General features: G+C 44.2%; 1 protein-coding gene across 1 annotated transcript; it reads right to left on the bottom strand.

Moving 5' to 3' along the window:
- Positions 1-579: 579 nt before the first annotated feature.
- On the bottom strand, positions 580-19671 carry LOC133478091 (protein Wnt-2b-A-like). The gene is made up of 5 exons (XM_061773683.1): positions 19108-19671; positions 9967-10187; positions 7748-8025; positions 6401-6665; positions 580-2078 (listed from the first exon to the last, which is right to left on the bottom strand). The coding sequence occupies exons 1-5, from the start codon at positions 19275-19277 to the stop codon at positions 1849-1851; spliced, it is 1164 nt and encodes a 387-aa protein (XP_061629667.1). The 5' UTR covers positions 19278-19671; the 3' UTR covers positions 580-1848.
- Between the last annotated feature and the right edge of the window lie 685 nt (positions 19672-20356).

Here is a 20356-nt window from a genome sequence, read left to right as displayed (position 1 = left end):
GTGCTTTTCTTCCGCGCCCAAACCATGCAAGGTAACAGGTATCGCAAATCATCTTTCCCCATTGTAATGGAAATGGAAAAAAAAAAAATGTGTAATGTATTTTAAATAAGGAAAATAGCACTCTAGAATGAGTTCGTTTTTTTGTGTGTATAAACACATGTAGTAATAACACAATTAAATAGATTGTAAAGACTTGAACTTTGCGTATCAGGATGAATTAACTCAAATATCTGTTCCTTAAGTCTCTTTCACACTGCATTTGGAAAGGCGTCTGACGCCCTCGACTTTCCCGTTCCTTGTGTCTGTGCTGTGGGGGCGTCAACGCGTTTTTGATCAGATACCAAGCAGAGGTCGTCTGATGCGCGGCGTCGTGTCACCGCATAGAAAAATGTTCAAAAAGCGCCTTCAATGGGAGCAGGGCTGGCGGAGTGGTTTGCGAGTGCTATTTTGGCGGACTTGTACTGTAAAAGGCACGGGGGGGGGGGGGTAAATGGAGGAAGGCATAATAACCCTAACCCAAAATAAGACATCTTTGCAGGAGGCTTTTCAAACTTCATTTCAAATGAGGAAGTGTTCATATTTAGCACCTGAAAAGACATATTTATTCACATAACTTTCCTCACAATTTTGTCAATTTCTACAAACATGATCATTAAAGCCTTGACCTGGTCTTGGTCTTGTGACTTGGTCTAGGTTTATTTGGTAACGACTACCTCTGCCTATGACCGGTAACTGTTTGCTTACCCGCTGTGGTATGCTCGGAAAGTATTGTAATTGTAATCGGCTGCTGCTGGATACCACATTTCATCAATATATAGAGGTATCTATGTAACCTCATCAAACCTCATCATGGATAAAGTCAATCCAGTATACTGACAACTCCGCCCGCTTTTAGTCGTACTCTGCTAAGTCTGCTGTCTTTTCTTAACTCCAAATGACAAAAGGAACACGATTCTAGCGTCATACTAACATACCATATATTTCATATGAACAGCTGTAGTCGAATAAGGCAATATAGTTTACAAGTAAGTTATACAAGCAAGATTGTATCATATCTGTATGTGGCTTATGTACGACTGACCATCCAGGCTCTCGTCTTCATAGTAACATGTCTCTCTTTGTGTCAGTCATTGCAGTGCATCCCATCCAAAGATGGGAAATGAACCATCAATTAATAAGATTTAAATAAGTCATTTTTACAAAGTTTTCATTTTTCCCTTACAGTATTGCATTCAACGTTCCAATGACTCATCTGTCCATTTATTCAAAGAATAGCCATCTCCTGGTTCTCCTTCGGTCCTCTGCAAAGATTTCTTTTTCACATCTTCAGCTTCAATGTCCACTGGTCAAAGTGCACAGAGTCTAACAAAATACATTTGCAGTTTGGGTATGGGTAAAAAAAAAAACAACCCATGAAAGGAAAACCTGCGCGTAAATGACGTTGAGTGAGAACAATGTCCTTAAAGCATTATGAAAGCAGCAACCCATTTTAAACCCGGAACCACACACCAGAAAGAAATTCCAATAGACTGAAACTTTGAGCCATATCCATCTCAGCTTCTAGTTTGCACTTTATCACTGTTCATCCTCTGATCCCAACAATTCACATACAGAGGCTAATGGGTATTTATTAATACTGTTGGGCATTGAAGTCTACCGCTTTGACACAAACAGGTACATAAGCCATGCAATGATGAACTGAGATGGGGACGGGGGAACGGCGGAGATGCAGAGCACTTTATAGACACATTTTGCCACAATGCCATTTTCTGCAGGCTGGCCTGCAAAGGGGTAAGGGGTGGGGTCCATCGCAGGATGGTGGAGGGCGGGGCAGGGGGGTGCGTGGTCTCAGGTCTTCTCCAACCATTCAGCTCGCTTGGGGGCCTTGCATGTGTGTATATCCACGTCTTCCTTACAGTCCTTGCACTCCACGACACAGCACCATTTGAATTTGCATTCGCACTTGGTGATTTGTGGGACTCTGGTGGTGTCATAGCCCCGCCCACAACACATGACCTCACATGCATCTGGGCTGTGCAATGTCTTGTTACACACCCGCCCAGCGGTGCCAATGGTACCTGGAGAGTATACAAGAGTTTCATGAAAAACTACTGCTTTAGGCATTATTCGCTCTTTTTCTGTAAAGCTTCTTGGCAGTTATTTCACACCCAAAAAATATCTGGGTCATCCTTTGTGTCATTGACATGCATATATACTGCAGTGGTGGCTTCAGATGCAAATTGAACTCAAATCACTCGCATCTCAAATCATCTTTCTCAACTGAAATGAATGGAAAGTACATTAAACTGTTCCAGCCTCCCTCCCTCCCTAAAAAACAAAATTTATTGTGAAAAAATAGCACCCTATAACATTCTACTTTATAAAAACACAGTAATGACATGAATAAATAGAATTTAAAATCAATGGTTTTTTTTCGCACTATCAATTGAATGGCTCATATGCTAATGCCCATCTTGGCCACGTGGGGGCAGTATACGACAGACAGACAGACGTATATACTGTACATTGACGTCTGTACAGTAGAAATGTCTTAGCTCCTCTCATCTGGCTCAGCTCCTCGCAGAGGATAAAGAATACAGTATATGAGTACTGTTTTATTGACTGTCTATATTGTATGCTTGCAAAGTATTGTAATGGCTGCTGCTGGATACCAAATTTCCTCAATATATAGCGGTATCTACCTAACCTAATCTAAAAGCCACGCCAATATACTGATCACTCCCCCCGCTTATAGTTTGGCTCTGCGAAGTCTGCTCTCTTCTTTAATCCAAATGATAAAATGAACACAATTCTAGTGTCATACTAACACCACATATGAATAAGGCAATAGAGTTCACAAACAAGTTATACAAACGAGCTCAAGAACAACGTTGTCAAATCTGTTTCGGATTTGTGGCTTTTGTGTGACTGTCTGAACATCCAGGCTCTCTTCTTCATAGTAACAAGAGCGCTCTCGTTGCGTCAGTCATCGCAGTGCATCACATCCAAAGATGGGAAATGAACCATCAATGAATTATATTTAAATAAGTCATTTCAAAAAAAAGCTTAGATGTTTTTTTCTTACAGTATTGCATTCAATGTTCCAATGACTCATCTGTCCATTTATTCAAAGAATAGCCATCTCCTTGTTCTCCTTCAGTTCTCTGTAAAGATTATTTTATTTTTTTCAATCTTTAGCTTCACTGTCCACTGGTCAAAGTGCACGCAGTGTAGCAAAATACATTTTCAGCTGGGGTAAAAAAAAAAGTTACTTCTCCTTCCATAAAAACAAAGGAAAATATGTGAGTAAATGACATTGAGTGAGAAGAATGTGTCTTTAAAGCATTATAAATCACATAATAAAGGATAAAGCATAAATAATACAGTATGAGTACTGTTCTACTGAACGTGCAAAAATGTGTTGCTGCACTATTTGTGTTCAAATAGCAGTTCCTGAAAGGATTATATATGCCTTTCCCATCATCTGTTGGCATTAACATTAAACGAGTGGACTCAAGCCGGCACGGCGGGCGACTGGTTAGAGCGTCAGCCTCACAGTTCTGAGGACCCGGGTTCAATCCCCGGCCCCGCCTGTGTGGAGTTTGCATGTCCTCCCCGTGCCTGCGTGGGTTTTCTCCGGGCACTCCGGTTTCCTCCCACATCCCAAAAACATGCATGCGTTGGAGACTCTAAATTGCCCGTAGGTGTGAATGTGAGTGCGAATGGTTGTTTGTTTGGATGTGCCCTGCGATTGGCTGGCAACCAGTTCAGGGCGTACCCCGCACAATAGACGTGCATCATTACATCATTGCATGGCTGCCTCGTCAATGCCCCACATTCAACATCGCTGCCACGTAGGCACGGGAGGCACGTCTTTGGAAATGGATCGGCAAATGGCAAATATTTTTCGGACACATTGTTCAGTCCGTTTTATCCGATATCTGTTATATCGGGGTACGTTTAATCGATGTTCTACTGTATCTTTTTCTTTTGTTTGAAGTTCACTGCCACCTTACAAAGCTTGTATCTCAAGGCCCTACTGTATTTGGGTCCTCATTTGTGTAATTAACTATTTATACAACAGAAACAGAAAAGTGAGGAAAATGTGAAGTTGGGCCCCTCTTTTCAACCCCGGATGCAGCCAAAAGACTTTGTTATGTCAGCGCTGGCCACTGGTCCTCTATTCCGCTGTACAGGTTTAATCCTGGACGGAGCCTGCCCGCCTTTGTGAAATCGCCGATATTTCTTCCTTTCATTTAAAAATATAAACTTCTGTCTTTTCTCTTACACAAGGCGTGGGCACCACAGCTTTATGCTAAGAGGCTACAACATCATATTTGATATGTGTATGAACCCAGTTCTCGTGTGCAACCATTCTGTCTACTCACACACACAATGTCTGTTTTAATATTGAATCTATGTCCGGTATAATTTAATATTTGCTTTGCTTGTATTTGTACAATGCAACATACTCTATATATTTGTTTTTACATATGCTCCAATAAAAATGAACACTGTAAATACATAGTACACAATTACATCACAAGATACACATTCTGTAAGTGCATGTATTCACCTACATGGAATAATGTATTTAACATGTCCACACACACACACGCGCGCGCGCACACACACACACACACACACACACACACATAATCACAACCACCACGTGCATGAATACATATGCTATATGCGTTTCGAGAGTACTGAGATTTGCTTTTGACTTTTGATATCTGTACAAAAAAATTTCTCAAAATTACATAAAATCTTTATTTTACTTTTTCATCAATTTAGTTTTGCTAAAGAACCATAAAACTTGCTATTTCTTGGAATGTCATTCTGTAAATACAACTGTCACTACATTGTGTATTTAGCCGTTTAGTGCCAAGACCTCGCATTCAATAAAACAAAACTGAAATAAAAGAAAAATAAACTGTCAACTGTCAGCTGTCACTAAAAATGATTCATCGAAAAAAAAAAAAAAACATCTATTTTCTGTACCGCTTATCCTCACTTGGGACACGGGTATGCTGGAGCCTATCCCAGCTGACTCTGGGTGAGAGGCAGGGTACACCCTGAACTGGTCGCTAGCCAATCGCAGGGCACATATAAACAAATAACCATTCGCACTCACATTCAATTTAGAGTTTTCAGTTAACCTACGATGCATATTTTACCCAGGGAAAACCCACGCGGGCATGGGGAGAACATGCAAACTCCACACAGGCGAGGCCGGATTCAGATTTTAAAAACAGCACTCTTCTCTGTGTTGTGTCATATATATATATATATATATATATAATATACACTCGATATGTGCCCTGCAATTGACTGGCCAGTCAGTCCGACAGTCCAGGATGCACCCTGCCTTTCGCCCAAAGTCAGCTATGATAGGCTCTCCAGCCCACCTTCGGCCCGAATGAGAACAAGTGCTATAGAAAATCCATGCATGCAGTTGTAAGTACTGTGCAATCTCCAAAAACTTGGAACGCACAAACTGTGCTGCCCTGACAAATTAGTAACACTTTGGTACATAATGTTCCTCGTTCTAGAGCAGTCTCTTACCTAATGTGTTGGCGTGATCTGTGTATGAGGTGTGTGAATGTCATCCACACGGAGATTAGTGCCGCTGTTTGATTTGAGAAGCCGCGTGTTTGAACTGCTACCTATCACAACAAGCTGCCCAAAGAACAACAGAGACACATACGCAGCTATGCGGTGTTGGTAGAGTAGCCTATAGTTACACTGCCTTTCCCAAGCCACTGCTCCCTTTGAAGCCGCATTGTGTGTGTGTTTGTGTGTGTGTGTGTGACGGTTAAATGGACAGTGGAGCGTGACAGACAGACAGGCTCTCACACTCTGAGGCCCACTCTGCCCTCCAGCTACGCTTAGTTCAGACAGACAGAGAGCGAGAGAGACTGTGGCCAACAAAAAGAAGTTTTTTTGTTTTGTTTTGTTTTTAAATTAGCTGCTTGTGTCCCTAGGCTGCGAATTCCACTGGGAAGATGAGAAAAGAGGGGGAGGATGGACCAGTTGACAGAGATAAAGGGGAAATAACAGACAGAGGTGTTGATCCCTAAAGATTGTTCAAGCATTTCATCCATGAACCAAACAAACGGAGGCCATCATAACCCGTTGGGTGCATTAGGTGAAGGTGGGGCGACATGCTCTCACCGACGGGTGTGTATGTGTTGGCCAAGACTGACAGAGGTCGGTTGGTGACAGAAGGACCATGTCCCCCGGGCTACTAGGATATTAGCTTCCACTGACACAGACATCACACAGGAGGCCAACTGTTATCTGACTGCCACGATTGACATCCACACACAAACAAAGACATTTATATACACACATGACATGGACAGGGCCCATCTATCAACAGCGAAAAGCAGATTACCTGTTGATTTGTCTGGCAGACAATAATTGGGCGAGTTTTCAAAGTAGACAAGGTCATTTTTGGTGGCCTTCCGAAAGGCTTTATTAGCCACGGTGAAGCCGGTCCCGTCTTGGTTCATCGTCACCTCGATGGCCCCGTTGTATTTCCTCCTCAGGTAGTCGCCGGTCTTTCTGAAGTCCGACATGGCCATCCAGCACGTCCGCAGCGTGCACGAGCCGCTCACGCCGTGACATTTGCACTCCAGCTTCATGAAACGCTTCACTGCCTAAATGCATAAAGAGAGGTGTGCAGTGAAGTCATGTTTTTTCCCCCCCCAATGTCATTAGATTGGTGTGACTAAACGAATGATGAAAATACTTCTCAATGCAGCTCTAAAGCTCTCAACTCAACGTGCGAGAATAACATAGAATTGAAAGAAAAGCCAGTTCTGCGGACCCAGGTTCAAATTCGGTCTCGCCTGTGTGGCGTTTGCATATTTTCCCGTGCCTGTGTGGGTTTTAGAACTCTAAATTGCCTGTGCGACTGGTTCTTTGTTTATATGTGCCCTGCAATTGGCTGCTGACCAGTCCAGGGTTTACCCCACCTCTGCACGCCTGCGACCCTAGTAAGGATAAGCCCATTTCCATTTTTCCATTTTCAACACCGCTCATCCTGGTTAGGGTCGCGGGACGCCGGAGTCTATCCCAGCTGACTTCGGGCGAAAGGTGGACTACACCCTGAACTGGTCGCCAGTCAGTCACAGGGCACATATAGACACGGACAACCGTTGGCACTCACATTCACACCGTCACTGAGTGGGAACTGAACCCACGCTGCCTGCACCAAAGTCAGGCGAGTGGACCACTACGCCATCAGTGACTCGTAAGGATGAGCGGTATGGAAAAGAGATGGATGGATGTTTCTTTTCAGAAAAAGCTCCAACGTTTTTTTGTGAAACCAACACACGCGCTACTGCTTACTAAAGCTAGAAACAACTTTTTTTTTGTATCTTGGTGAAAGAAGAGCGTTTACTCTTTCCTTTGGTAAGGGCAGTACTTACATTGTCACAGAATAATGTAATCTTTTGTGGGTCTTGAACGGTCAGTCAAATTGCTCTTAAACGGCTGCTAATACGGGGAACGCTGCTGAGAAAATATACTATTTTAAAAGGCATTACTATTAACATTTAGAGTAACAATAATAGTTGACTATTAATAAAAGGTAAGACTGTCCAAATGTTGGCGTTATTCCAGCGTCTGTTGCTTGGCGGAAGTAAAGAAGACAAGTGGAAAAATATTTTAAAATATCCGGGGTTCAAAATGTGCCATACGGATCATGCAATGACTAATACAGTAGTCGCACACTCACAGTTCTGCCACAGCGATTGTTGTGCAGGTTCATGAGCGCCCGTGCATCGCGGACAGTCCTCTCTTTGGCATCTATGAAGGCTTTGGCAAATCTGATCCCATAGTTTATATTGTCACTACATCCCCCCCAGTCAAATTCTCCTCTCTCGTCCTTGTGTCGACCACGTTTGTGCGGATCGCAGTTGCACATCTTGAGATCTCCTTGGCTGCAGGCACGAGTAAGCGCATACACCACCCCGGCGGAGGAGATGGCGTAAACAAATGCCGCTTCACGGCTGCCTGGAACAGAGACATAGAGGGAGAGAGTGCAGAAGACCCATGAGACTGGTGACACCATCCATTTCACATCCAGAATTAGTCAGTCCAGCGGTTTCTCCAAGACGTAAAGGCTTCAGATCCACATCACCACGTGACCATTGCTGGTAGGAACTGTCAGGACTTGATGGTGAACGTAATGCGGAATAAAGGATACATTTGTGGAAAGATCCTTATGGAAATAATCCTAATAGCTCATAGACATCTTCGTACAAACATCCATGGCAATGCCTTTTCAGTTCTGAAGTGCTGTGATTTGTGCAATGTTTTGAAAGAAGAAAAAGAATGCCTATACTTGATGTCCATGTGATTCTAATTCACTGGAATGAATAAACAAAAGGAATGTGAGTTTGCCATGACATGCGATGAGTGTGTTAAGGCTCCCCAGGATGGTTGACTATGGAGGCTACGTCATCTTGATATTTGCAGTTTCAGTTCTACTAACCTAACAATGATGTGTCATTTGATTGAGATTACACAAAACGAATGCGATCCTGCAAAAATATGGTTCTGCAGCATAGCATATCCCTTTCACATTGTTGATAACAAATGAAAGGAAAGAATAAGAGCCAAGAATAATCTTTGATCCAACCTGTTGACACTGCATTGACTGGAATGTCTTGTTTCATCAGTGGGGGTGGGGGTCGGGGCGGATGAGGGGAGTGGGTGACGTGAAGGTGTTTGTGTGGGAGGATGAAGGAGGGCATTGCGCTTCATCATTCAAACTAGTGCTGTTTGTCTGACAATGAATCCCTCTAAATATTTACATCTTCAATAATGTTTATCCCTCTGCGCCACACACACAGCCTGTATCTCCATATCTAATGCTGATTTCCCCCAGTGCATTTCTATCCCCAACAAGCATGCTCTGAATGGCTTTCAGTAGTGCAGACCTCTGCCAAGACCGAAAAATGTTAATTTGATCCACACCAAAGTACTCGCTGTCGCAGAGCATTAAACACAATTTGCATGATTGACTACAGAGGAAATTAATTTCCTTCGCAGTTTGGTGAAAATGTATCAGTTCGTTTTTGTGTAATTCTGCTAACTGTCCACGCCTGCAGTTGAGCGCCAGCTTGAAAAGTTTTATGGCTGTCACACTGCTCCGAGGCGTAGTACAGTACACGCTATGTACGGCAAGTTTCTCAAAACAGGATCTATTCTTGGCCAACCATGCAGCGGAAGGCCTGCTACTACCGCCACTGATGAAAACACAGAGCTCTTACAGCAGCCGTTCGCACAAAGTCAGGGAAAGTCTTTTCGGAGGGCTGCAATGGAACTCAGCATCACACAAAAGCTCATCCCTTGCCCTTGAATGGGGTCAAGAGCGAGGTCTCAGCCAGTGGGATGATTTCAAGAATATCATAATTATGCTCAGAGTAGTAACATCGCTATCAATGACTTTTTTCTACAGTGATTCAGGGGGGTTGATTCATGAATGGAATACGTCGACATAAAATACAAACTCAGAATCTGTCTGCCTGTGCCCCTATCAAATTCACCAAAATCGCCTTAGACCAACAGTCTAGGATGCGCCAAAAGTTAGACATGGGGCTCGATTTTCTTGACTAATGGAAATCCAGCGCGGCGCATGGCGAATCTCTGTGAGGGGGTGGGTTAGACCGGGTTGTCGTATTTTCGCAGACGCGCGCAGTGGTGTATTTCACTGAAGGCGCAGGCCTTTAGTCTAGCCTGTGGTCTGAGGAGCTGTAAGTTTAGACCGACCTTCCGTCACCAAATTGTCACTGTGCTGGGCACGTGTTAGAAGGGCACGCCCTCGTTGCACCGATAGCCTACGGCCAGCTTGTCGCAAAAAACGATCTGCTAAACTGGCAAGCATGCCTTGCGCTTGCATGAAAATCAGCATACGCGAGATGTGCCATCTATGAAAATAGATGTACTTACTTCTCAGCAAGACACGCCCGAACACAGTGTGATCGCGTTCAAGTGTGGTGCAGTTCCAGCGATGGTGTCTGAACTGGTGCTGGCACTCTCTGATCCATTCCTTTGTTCCCTCACCGATGGCTTGCATGATGTCCGGGTGGCGCTGGCACAGTTGCCGCTGCTTGTTGACTAATGCTGGGATGTTGTCACAGATCACGCGGGCACCCAATGCACCTATGTACCTGTGTATGGCAAAACCAATAAATACAAAAAAATCAATTGATCCGAGTCTTCCGTTAAATAGCTATCAAGACATACTGTGAAGGGACCTAAGTTTGATTCCCCATCATTGGCCAAGAGGTACCACATACAACCTATATATTCACAGCCGAGGTGCTTCCTGGATGCTGCGCAGCTGAAAACCTCATTATATTGAACGCATCAATTAAAACCAGGCACTCTAACTACAACAATTGAGGACAAGAAGGGTCTTCTAGATTTAACTAATTGTCAAATATGTGTTTATTATATATCGAAATATGTGTTTATTTCTGGCATTTCTTGCCGTGTCCACAAATCTGCTCAACCAGTGAATGACCAACAGCAGTTTATGCTAACTCATCTATCAGCACTTTGGCTTCAGAACCTGAGGGTTATAGTTCAAGTCCAACTGCGGGAAAAAAATATAAAATTGCAACTACAGTGGTGCCTTGACATAATGGCAAATGGAGTGCACTTATATACTACAACACTTTACAGATGTTCACATTCACCCATTCATACCGCAGTGGGCAGCTGTTGCCATGCAAGGCATTGCTAGGCCCACTGGGAGCAAACTTGGGTTAAGTGTCTTGCCCAACTCAGGACACTTCAACTGGGGACAGTTGGAGCCGGGATTCGAACCACCAACCCTTTGGTCACTGGACAAACCGCTCTACCGGCTGAGTCACAGCTGAACTCTAATAATAATAATAATAATAATAATCCATTTTATGAAAATACAGTAATGTCAACTAAATAGTGTTTGTCACATTGCGTCAATTGAATGGACATTGTGCTGCTCTTTCTGGTGTGTCTGTCTTGGCCTGTCACCTTTCCTTTTAACAACACTCAATTAGCGTTTGGGAACTGAGGGCACTTATTGTTGAAGCTTTGTAGGTAGAATTATTTCCCGTTATTGCTTGATGTACAACTTCAGTTGTTCAACAGTCCGGGGTCTCTGTTGTCGTATTTTGCGCTTTATAATGGGCCACACATTTTCAATGGGAGACCCGTCCGGACTGCGGTCTTGTACTCATGCCTTTTTACTACGAAGCCACACAATTGTAACATGTACAGAATGTGGCTTGGCATTGTCTTGCTAAAATAAGAAGGGACTCCCTCGAAAAAGACGTTGCTTGGATGGCATCCCCTGCATATAGCATTCATGTTTCCTTCACAGATGCGCAAGTCATCCATGCCATTGGCACTAACACACCATCATACCATCACAGAAGCTAGCTTTTGAACTTTGTGGTGATCACAATCCGGATGGTCCTTTTCCTCTTTGGCCCGGAGGACACAACGTCCATGATTTTCAAAAACAATTCGAAATCTGGACTCGTCAGACCACAGCACATTTTTCCACTTTGCGTCTCAGATGAGCATGGGCCCAGAGAAGCCGGCGGCCTTTCCCTGTGTTGTTGATATATGGTTTTCGATATGCATGATGCAATTTTAACTTGCATTTGTAGACATATGACAATACTATTAATATCTAATTTTACATAGACAAGCATAGCTTAAATGAATCAACCAATACAATAAAGATAACAAAACATAAAATATCAATTGACATGGCAAATCACTGTGTATCCATCCATCCATTTTCAACACCGCTTATCCTGGTTATGGTCGCGGGGCGCTGGAGCCTATCCCAGCTGACTTCGGGCGAAAGATGGACTACACCCTGAACTGGTCGCCAGTCAGTTACAGGGCATATATACCCTGAGTGGGAACTGAACCCATGCTGCTCACACCAAAGTCAGGCGAGTCTACCACGACACCATCAGTGACAATTACCGTGTGAATGGAATTGGTACCTATGCGTACGATTTTGTTTGTATCCCTGTTGAAATTAGATGTAGCGACGAACTGTGTTCACTGACAATGGTTTTCAGAAGTGTTCTTGAGCCCATGTGGCAATATACTATACACAACGATGACATTTTTTAATACAGTGCCGCCTGAGAGATCAAAGGTCACGGGCATTCAGCCTTGCCGCTTAGAGTACGTGCAGAGATTTTTCCAGCTTCTCTGAATCCTTTGATGATATTATGGACCAGATGATGACATCCCTTAATTCCTTGCAATTGTACGGAATATTCGCTCACGCAGTTGTTCACAAAGTGGTGAACCTCACCCCATCTTTGCTTGTGTACTACTGAACCTTTGGGGTATGCTCCTTTTATACCCAATCATGACACTTACCTGTTTCCAATTATCCTGCACAGCTGTGGAATGTTCCAAAACTGTGTGTGTGTTTTTTATTTTCCATCCATCCATCCATTTTCTGAGCCGCTTCTCCTCACAAGGGTCGCGGGCGTGCTGGAGCCTATCCCAGCTGTCATCGGGCAGGAGGCGGGGTACACCCTGAACTGGTCGCCAGCCAATCGCAGGGCACATACAAACAAACAACCATTCGCACGCACAGTCACACCTACGGGCAATTTAGAGTCTTCAATCAACCTACCGCGCATGTTTTTGGGATGTGGGAGGAAACCGGAGTGCCCGGAGAAAACCCACGCAGGCACGGGGAGAACATGCAAACGCCACACAGGCGGGGCCAGGGATTGAACCCAGGTCCTCAGCGCTGTGAGGCTGACGCTCTAACCAGTCGACCACCGTGCCGCCTGTTTTTTATTTTTTTAGCGTTCCTCATTTTTCTCAGTCTTTTGTTGACCCTGTCCCAGCTTTTTGGAACAGGCAGGCATCAAATTTAAAATGAGAGAATATAAATACAAAATAAATAATAATAAATATTCATTAATTTATCTTTAGTCCGCTTGTCCTCACTAGATAGAAATACAAACAATAATGTTCATCAGTTCGGAGTTTCAGTGTTTTCAACTGAATATACTGTAGGTTGAAAAGGATTAGCAAATATTTGTATTCTGTTTTTATTTTTACGTTTTACACAATGTTCCAACTCATTGGAATTAAGGTTTGTAGTTGTACCTCAAAGAGGATGAAGCATATATGACTGTGAGTACTCTTATATTGTCAGTGTACATGTTCTTGCTGCACCGTTTGTTTTCAATCCATTGCTTAAAGGCTTAGCTCACCGCAACATAGATGCTAATTAGTGTTAGCATTAAGCTAGCGGACTGAAAGGATAACCAGAGGAAGCTGTGGTTGTTTTAAATACACAAAGTATAGTTCTCGTAGATTGATGTTTAATTTGATAGTAAGCTTCAACCTGGAGTGGCAATAAACAGCTTGAAGCCTCTTTTTTGAAGAATTGTCCGTGATCCGCCGAACTGCTGCTTGTTGTGAAATGACTTGTGTTCACTGCCACCATTTAGCGCTCGTATCTCATGGCTTCGCTCGCAGGTCAAAGCTGAAAATAAGCCAAATGACAGCTTGTGTCTTGAAAAATTGGTAAATTGACTCACTCGTATCTCAAAAAATGGTATCGAGAGAACAACATAGCATCCAAATGCTAGGTGAATAGCGAATAAAGCCGCGCCGAGCCGAGTTGATAGCATCCAGTGGAGAAAGGTGATAACATTCTCCTTTGAGTTCAAGTTTAACAGTTTTACGTTTGTGTATAGGAGGGAGAAGGAAACCATTTACTCTTCTGTGCAAATAAACAGGCACCTCTCTCCACCTGAATGTGTGTCTTAAATGCTTCCCAATGAGACAATTGAAACCACACAGTGTCACAAATCAGAGCAAGGGGCCTCAAATAACCCTGTCCATTTGAGACCACCTTAACTCTCATTTTCCTTTCACTCATATCTCTCCCACGCTCTGTCCAATCTTCAACACAACCTTAATAAAACAGACATGAAACATTGCAGCCAGCTTTTCCACGGTAGTGTGTGTGCGTGCGCGTGCGCGTGCATAAGTGCGGCCAGCGCCTCGGTGGGTCATTGAGGAGGCGTCATGAGGTGTGTGGCTGTGTCGTGGTTTTACGAGGTCCTGCGAAAGAGAGGATGGAGACCAGCGACACTCTACCCCCCCAAGAGAGGGATTAGAGAGGAAGACGAAGAGAGTGCTCATCAAAGGCAAGGACAAGCCAAGCGGCAACTCATCCTTAATTTCTCCTCTTTCTCGCTTGAGAGTCAAGAAGACTTCAGTTTATTGGGTTGTAAATCATCGTCCACACCACACACCGAAAACAGCATGCTTGTGGGCTACATAGTGGATGAGGGGAGGAAGATGAGCGACGGAGAGGAATACGATTGCCGTGTTATGTTCTCAAGCCATCCTGGTTTGTGTCGATTAAAACACTCAAATGTAAACTTGAGCGTTCGGTTTTTCCATGAAATTACTGACAAATTAGTTAATGTACAGATTCGTGTGTGTGTGTGCGTGTGTGTGTGTGCCCATCAAATGAGACATTGAGATTAAAGGCTTCTTTCTACTCGCACTGACGTCACGCGGCTGTCCCGCGTGCAGTTTGCCTTGATACTGTCGCGCGACCCACGGGCACAGTTTTGAAAATGTACTGCAGTTCATCTCCAAGTCGAGGGTGTCGCTACGGCTGGTATTGGCTAGGACGCCACAGGGTGGAGTTTCCTCTGCCATTTCCGTTAGCCGTTTTTCCTTTCCTTCCCGTTACAAGGAACAAAGCAACAACAATGGCGACCGCGGAACAGTGCTAGAACAAATGGACCTAGATGACCAGATGATACGTTTAATTATGCTGCAAAATCGATCAAGAAGGCAGCGGTGTAGATGGTATGTAGAACCAAGGGGCACGCTGAGTACGTCATCGCAGCATGTGACTAAAACGGAGCAATCACGAGAGATGATCTCCGCGGCATTCTACACGCAGCAACAATTTGTGATGCAATGCGGGTGTTGTCGGCCGCGTGAGCGCGGGAGTATAAAGAGGCCTTAACCCTCTGATGCATGCGGTCACTAGAGTGGAGCTACTTATAGGAATCTCATTAGTCATGCATCAGAGGGTTAAGAGTGGGCTTACTCTATTTTTGTCATTTTTAAATTAAATGTAGAAATGAATACAGAATAGGCATCTCTTTCAGATGAATACTAATCTACTACCCCAATTCCAATGAAGTTGTGTTAAACATAAATAAAAACAGAATACAATGATTTGCAAATCATGTCCAACCTATATTTAATTGAATACACTACAAAGACAAGATATTTAATGTTCAAACTAATAAACTTTATTGTTTTTAGCAAATAATCATTAACTTAGAATTTTATGGCTGCTACACGTTCCAAAAAAGCTGGGACAGGTTCATTGTTTACCACTGTGTTACATCACCTTTTCTTTTAACAACATTCAATAAACGTTTGGGAACTGAGGACACTAATTGTTGAAGCTTTGTAGGTGGAATTTGTTCCTATTCTTGCTTGACGTAGAGCTTCAGCTGTTCATTAGTCCGGGGTCGTATTTTACGCTTCATAATGCACCACACATTTTCAATGGGAGACAGGTCAGGCCAGTCTCGTACCCGCACTCTTTTACTACGAAGCCACGCCGTTGTAACACGTGCAGAATGTGGTTTGGCATTGTCTTGCTGAAATAAGCAGGGGCGTCCATGAAAAAGATGTTGCTTGGATGGCAGCATATGTTTCTCCAAAACCTGTATGTACCTTTCAGCATTAATGGTGCCTTCACAGATGTGTAAGTTACCCATGCCATTGGCACTAACACAGCCCCATACCATCACAGATGCTGGCTTTTGAACTTTGCGTCCATAACAGTCCGGATGGTTCTTTTCGTCTTTGTCCCGGAGGACACGACGTCCACAATTTCAAAAAACAATTTGAAATGTGGACTCGTCGGACCTCTCCTTGAGCCGTCACCTTATCATGGTAGAGGCGTTTGTGTGTCCCAATGATCCTCGGAGCTAAGTTGTCTGGGTCTTCACGCCCCTGGTAGGGTAACCCATGGCAAACAGGTCCGGCCGGGCACAGCCCGAAAGGGTAACGTGGCCCCTTCCCATGGGCTGGCGCGCCACCTGTGGAAGGGGCCATATGGATCGAGTGCAGTGTGAGCACTCCATCGTTCTGTTGGGGGACTTCAATGCTCACGTGGGCAATGACAGTGAGACCTGGAAGGGCGTGATAGGGAGGAACCGTGTCCCTCGAGGAGTCCTGTGGGGGATGCTTCGGGAGTATGGGGTACCGAATGCCCTGATACGGGCTGTTCGGTCCCTGTACGACCGGTGTCAAGAGTTTGGTATGCATTGCCGGCAGTCAGTCGGACTCGTTTCCAATGAGGGTTGGACTCCGTCTTTGTCACCGATTCTGACAGAATTTCTCGCCGCAGTCGAGGTGTAGAAGGGGTCCGGTTTGGTGGCCTCAGTATTGCATCTCTGCTTTTTGCAGATGATGTGGTTCTGTTGGCTCCATCAGGCAGTGATCTCCAACTCTCACTGGAGCGGTTCGCAGCAGAGTGTGAAGCGACTGGGATGAGAATCAGCACTTCTAAATCTGAGACCATGGTGCTTAGTCGGAAAAGGTCTTAGTGCTTAGTCTTTCTTTCTTTATTTTTTTGTCTTTCCATCATTCCTTTTTTTACTTGATAGCTATCTTTTCTGTTTATTTGATTATATGTTCAACGAAATCAATTACTCATTCAAGCAATCAATCAATTAAGTAATTGTTGCCATTCATAAATCACCAGGATATATATTCCCCAGATTTGATTGCAACCATAAAACTTTAAATCACTCCTGCAAATGACAACAATGGAGTAATCCCACTCTGGTTCAAGCTCTTGAAACCATCCATTGTTTTCTCTAAACTGTAAGCTGTAATCAGTGCTCAAAACCAAACATTGTTGTCAAATCAGACCTTGAGTCATTCAGAAAAGTAAAACTAACGCGAATGAACAGTCATTACACTGATCGGAAATAGGTACAGTAATCGTTCGTTGTCTTCTACCTCCTGTCTCTCATCTTCCTCCTCGACCACCTGTTACTCTTACTCTGCCTCTTTCGCTCTAATTGTCTCTATCAGAGTGAAACTTCAACAAACAGTCCTCACTGAATTGGGGTATATCGGTTTCTTCACATCATTAGCCACAATTGTGATCATTTTTTTAGTTGCTGTGTGTGTGAAACCTTTGCTTCGTGTCTCACTTTTGCTACCTGTGCTTACCCTTATGCGCATCGGACTGCAAACTGTGTTTTAGTGGGTGAAAGTGCAAATTGCAAAGTGGGTTTGCAAGTTGTGTCTATCTCGGTGTAAAGTGCTGAAGTTTCTACCCAGAGGGTGACCAATTCAATAAGTGGGTTCAGCGAACTGAGCATTTGGTTCAGACCATAGGGTTTTGTGTTTTAGCAGTTGAGAAACGCAGTAACACTAGCATCACTGACGGTGGAGTGGTTCACTCGCTTGACTTCAATTCACTCCAATTCATTAGCGATCGGTGTGAAGAAAGTGGAGTGCACATCCAAGGGGAAAAAGTGTACTTTGAATTTGAAATAGAGCTTTGTTGACACTACATATATGCAGTACATGGGAGAGGCATTTCGAATGCAGTGATGCATTGAGAGACGAGTTATTGTTTGGGCGATCTTTTGCTTTGACCTGCGAGCGCAGACTTGAGATACGAGCGCTATTTGGCGGCAGCAAAGTTAACTCAACTCACTTAACAATGAACAGTTGGGCAGATAGTGAACAATTCTTCAAAAGAGAGGCTTTAAGCTGAATATTGGCACTCCGAGCTCAAGTTCACTGGCAAATTCAAGATAAAATAAGGAGAATTATATTGTGTATTTAAAACAGCCACATAGTTTTGCCTTAGGAATGTTGTCTTAGCTTAATACAAACAAGCAATGTAAAATGCCATAGACAGGCTTACAAATGGCATCGGCGCCGCGGTGTTAAAACCTTTCCAGGAACGGATATTTGAACAAATGGTGGCACATCACATCTAGACGGATAATATAACAATACTCACAGACATACATTTTTCATTGGCTGCAAAAAAAAACAACTAATACTGTATTACTGCATGTTACTGAGGAGTTGTGACCATCACCTCTGTCTCCATGTATATCCGCAGGTCTTTAATATACTGCTCCCGGGTGGCCAAGGCGCGCACACCAGAAGGAGCCGCAAAAATCACATTGGATTAATTATGATGCACAAATTCTTGAAATTCTAAATTCTGAGTCTTTACATTCTATGAAATGAAGTGGCTGGTGAGTAATCATCACACAGCAAATATATGTAGACTATTCAGATGTTTTGATAAATATATAGATTTTTCTCAATACAGGAGTGCGTAAACCTAAAAATAATAGCGCCGTTGCATTTATGGAATAGCGAGCCTTAATGCCACAGAACTGCTTTTAAGATACACAATCTTTTGGATGTTCACCATCAGCTCAAAACTGCCTACACGCAGACATGACCTTTGACATTTTCACTAATATTTCCTGACCCCCCCCCCCCCCCCCCCATACACTCTGGTTTGGGGGTATTTCAGTGACGTATATGTGTACGTTTAAATTCATGACTGCTCTGCCTCGTCCGATGCCAGTTCCAGCTGAGTCGAACATGTGCCGAGCCAAGTGCCGCCCGCATCCGTGAATTTTATCGCTCCGTGATTATGGCAGACTGACAAAGTGGCAATGGATCTCTTGGATGGCGAAAATCCTGCTTAATATAAAATACATGGAGGATAACAAACTGTCATTACAAAGTTCAAGTTAAGTAAAGCAATCTTCCATCACAAATTGGGCCCTCCCCCCTCCCCATTTTTTTTATTTTTTTAAATATATACATTTAACAATACATATTGCATCATACTGGGAGATGTTTGTGCCATTTTTGCCCCTCAGGTGACTATCAGTAGAGCAATGTACAACCCCAATAACATTGAAGTACTCTTTCAAATGTGGAAAGGAGATCATGACATCTTTTTTTGTCTGCCAATCATGTATGCCCGAGTGATGGAAAGACACTCACCACCACGAAGAATCCACTCGCGGGGTGACCAGCAGCAGCAGCAACACACACGCGCCGTAAATCCTGGAAGCGGCTCTGGGGTTCTGTCGCGACTTGGATGAGACTCCCCGGGAAGCACAACTCCGAATCCGGGCCGCGCGTGTGCTCAGAATCCTGTTTAAAGCCAACATGGTCGCCTCCGTGCTTTCCCCTCTCACAAAAGCCTTCGGAATGGAGATGACGTTGCAGATAGCGTTTGACGATGACGCAGAAAAGTCAGGTGTCGTTATCCGGCGTGCGGCCCCATGCTGCGCACTAAGCGGACTGGAAGGAGCGCGTCATGGGTGCCATGTGCGCACCGGACTCTCCGTGCGCCTTCTGCCTCACCTGAGCGCACCGGCAACAAGTGTGGCCGCTTCACCTCCGCGCACTAACTCCGATCCCTGTTTAGGGGCGATACGGATGGAAATGAATCCGGTCCGAAGACACAACGAGAGGGTGGAAAGGCGAACTCGGACTGGTTCTGTCTGTCGCCTGCGTGCTGGAATTGATGCTCGGACCGGGCCAGTCCTTTATCAGAGTGACGGACACACTGACGGAGCTGAGGGGGGAGGGCACCCTGCTGACGCCCATTGGAGGTTAGGGGGTTTGACGAGGGGGGAGATATTGAAGTGTGTGTGCGCGCGCGCGCGCGCGCGTGGCTTTGGCCCACTTATGGCACAGTAAAACAACCCAGTACAAGGCAATTTTCCTTTCCGATGGGCTCGAATAGGTAAGAAGACACATATGACAATACTATGATAATGATAATAATATCCTCTATAATAAGGTCGTGGGTTCAAATCCGGCTCTGGCATTCCTGTGTGGAGGTTGCATGTTCTCCCCGTGCCTGCGTGGCTTTTCTTCAGGTGCTCCGGTTTCCTCCCGCATTTCAAAACTCTGAATGCGAGGCTCATTGAAGACTCCAATGTGAATGGTTGTTTGTCTGTATGTGCCCTGCAATTGGCTGGCGACCAGTTCAGGGTGTACCCAACATAACCGTCATAAGTCTGCTGTTGCCGAGGTTCTCTGGATACAGTTCCAAAATTGAAAGAAGACACAACTTCATGGTCAACAACCACTTTTTTGAAATACTTCTCTCAGTGCTTCTTTGACAGAAGCTAAAGTTTTAAACATTGATTGGTTGGACGATAACAATCAAAGAATGGACTTGCCGGAATAATGAATTTTCCCAACTATTCTAATATGGTCCTCGTACGGGAGCATTTCA

The sequence above is a fragment of the Phyllopteryx taeniolatus genome, chromosome 1 (assembly GCF_024500385.1).
Source record: "Phyllopteryx taeniolatus isolate TA_2022b chromosome 1, UOR_Ptae_1.2, whole genome shotgun sequence".
In the NCBI taxonomy this organism is placed as follows: domain Eukaryota; kingdom Metazoa; phylum Chordata; class Actinopteri; order Syngnathiformes; family Syngnathidae; genus Phyllopteryx; species Phyllopteryx taeniolatus.
This window is presented reverse-complemented; position numbering and strand designations above follow the sequence as displayed.

What these genes read in the sequence shown, in the direction of transcription:
- LOC133478091 (XM_061773683.1), bottom strand. Translation starts at nt 19,277, where the DNA reads ATGTTGGCTTTAAACAGGATTCTGAGCACACGCGCGGCCCGGATTCGG. An exon ending in CGGGCGTGTCTTGCTGAGAA is followed by an intron (nt 8,026 to 9,966) that starts GTAAGTACATCT and finishes TCTCTGTTCCAG; the next exon opens with GCAGCCGTGAAGCGGCATTT. An exon ending in ACAATCGCTGTGGCAGAACT is followed by an intron (nt 6,666 to 7,747) that starts GTGAGTGTGCGA and finishes TTATGCATTTAG; the next exon opens with GCAGTGAAGCGTTTCATGAA.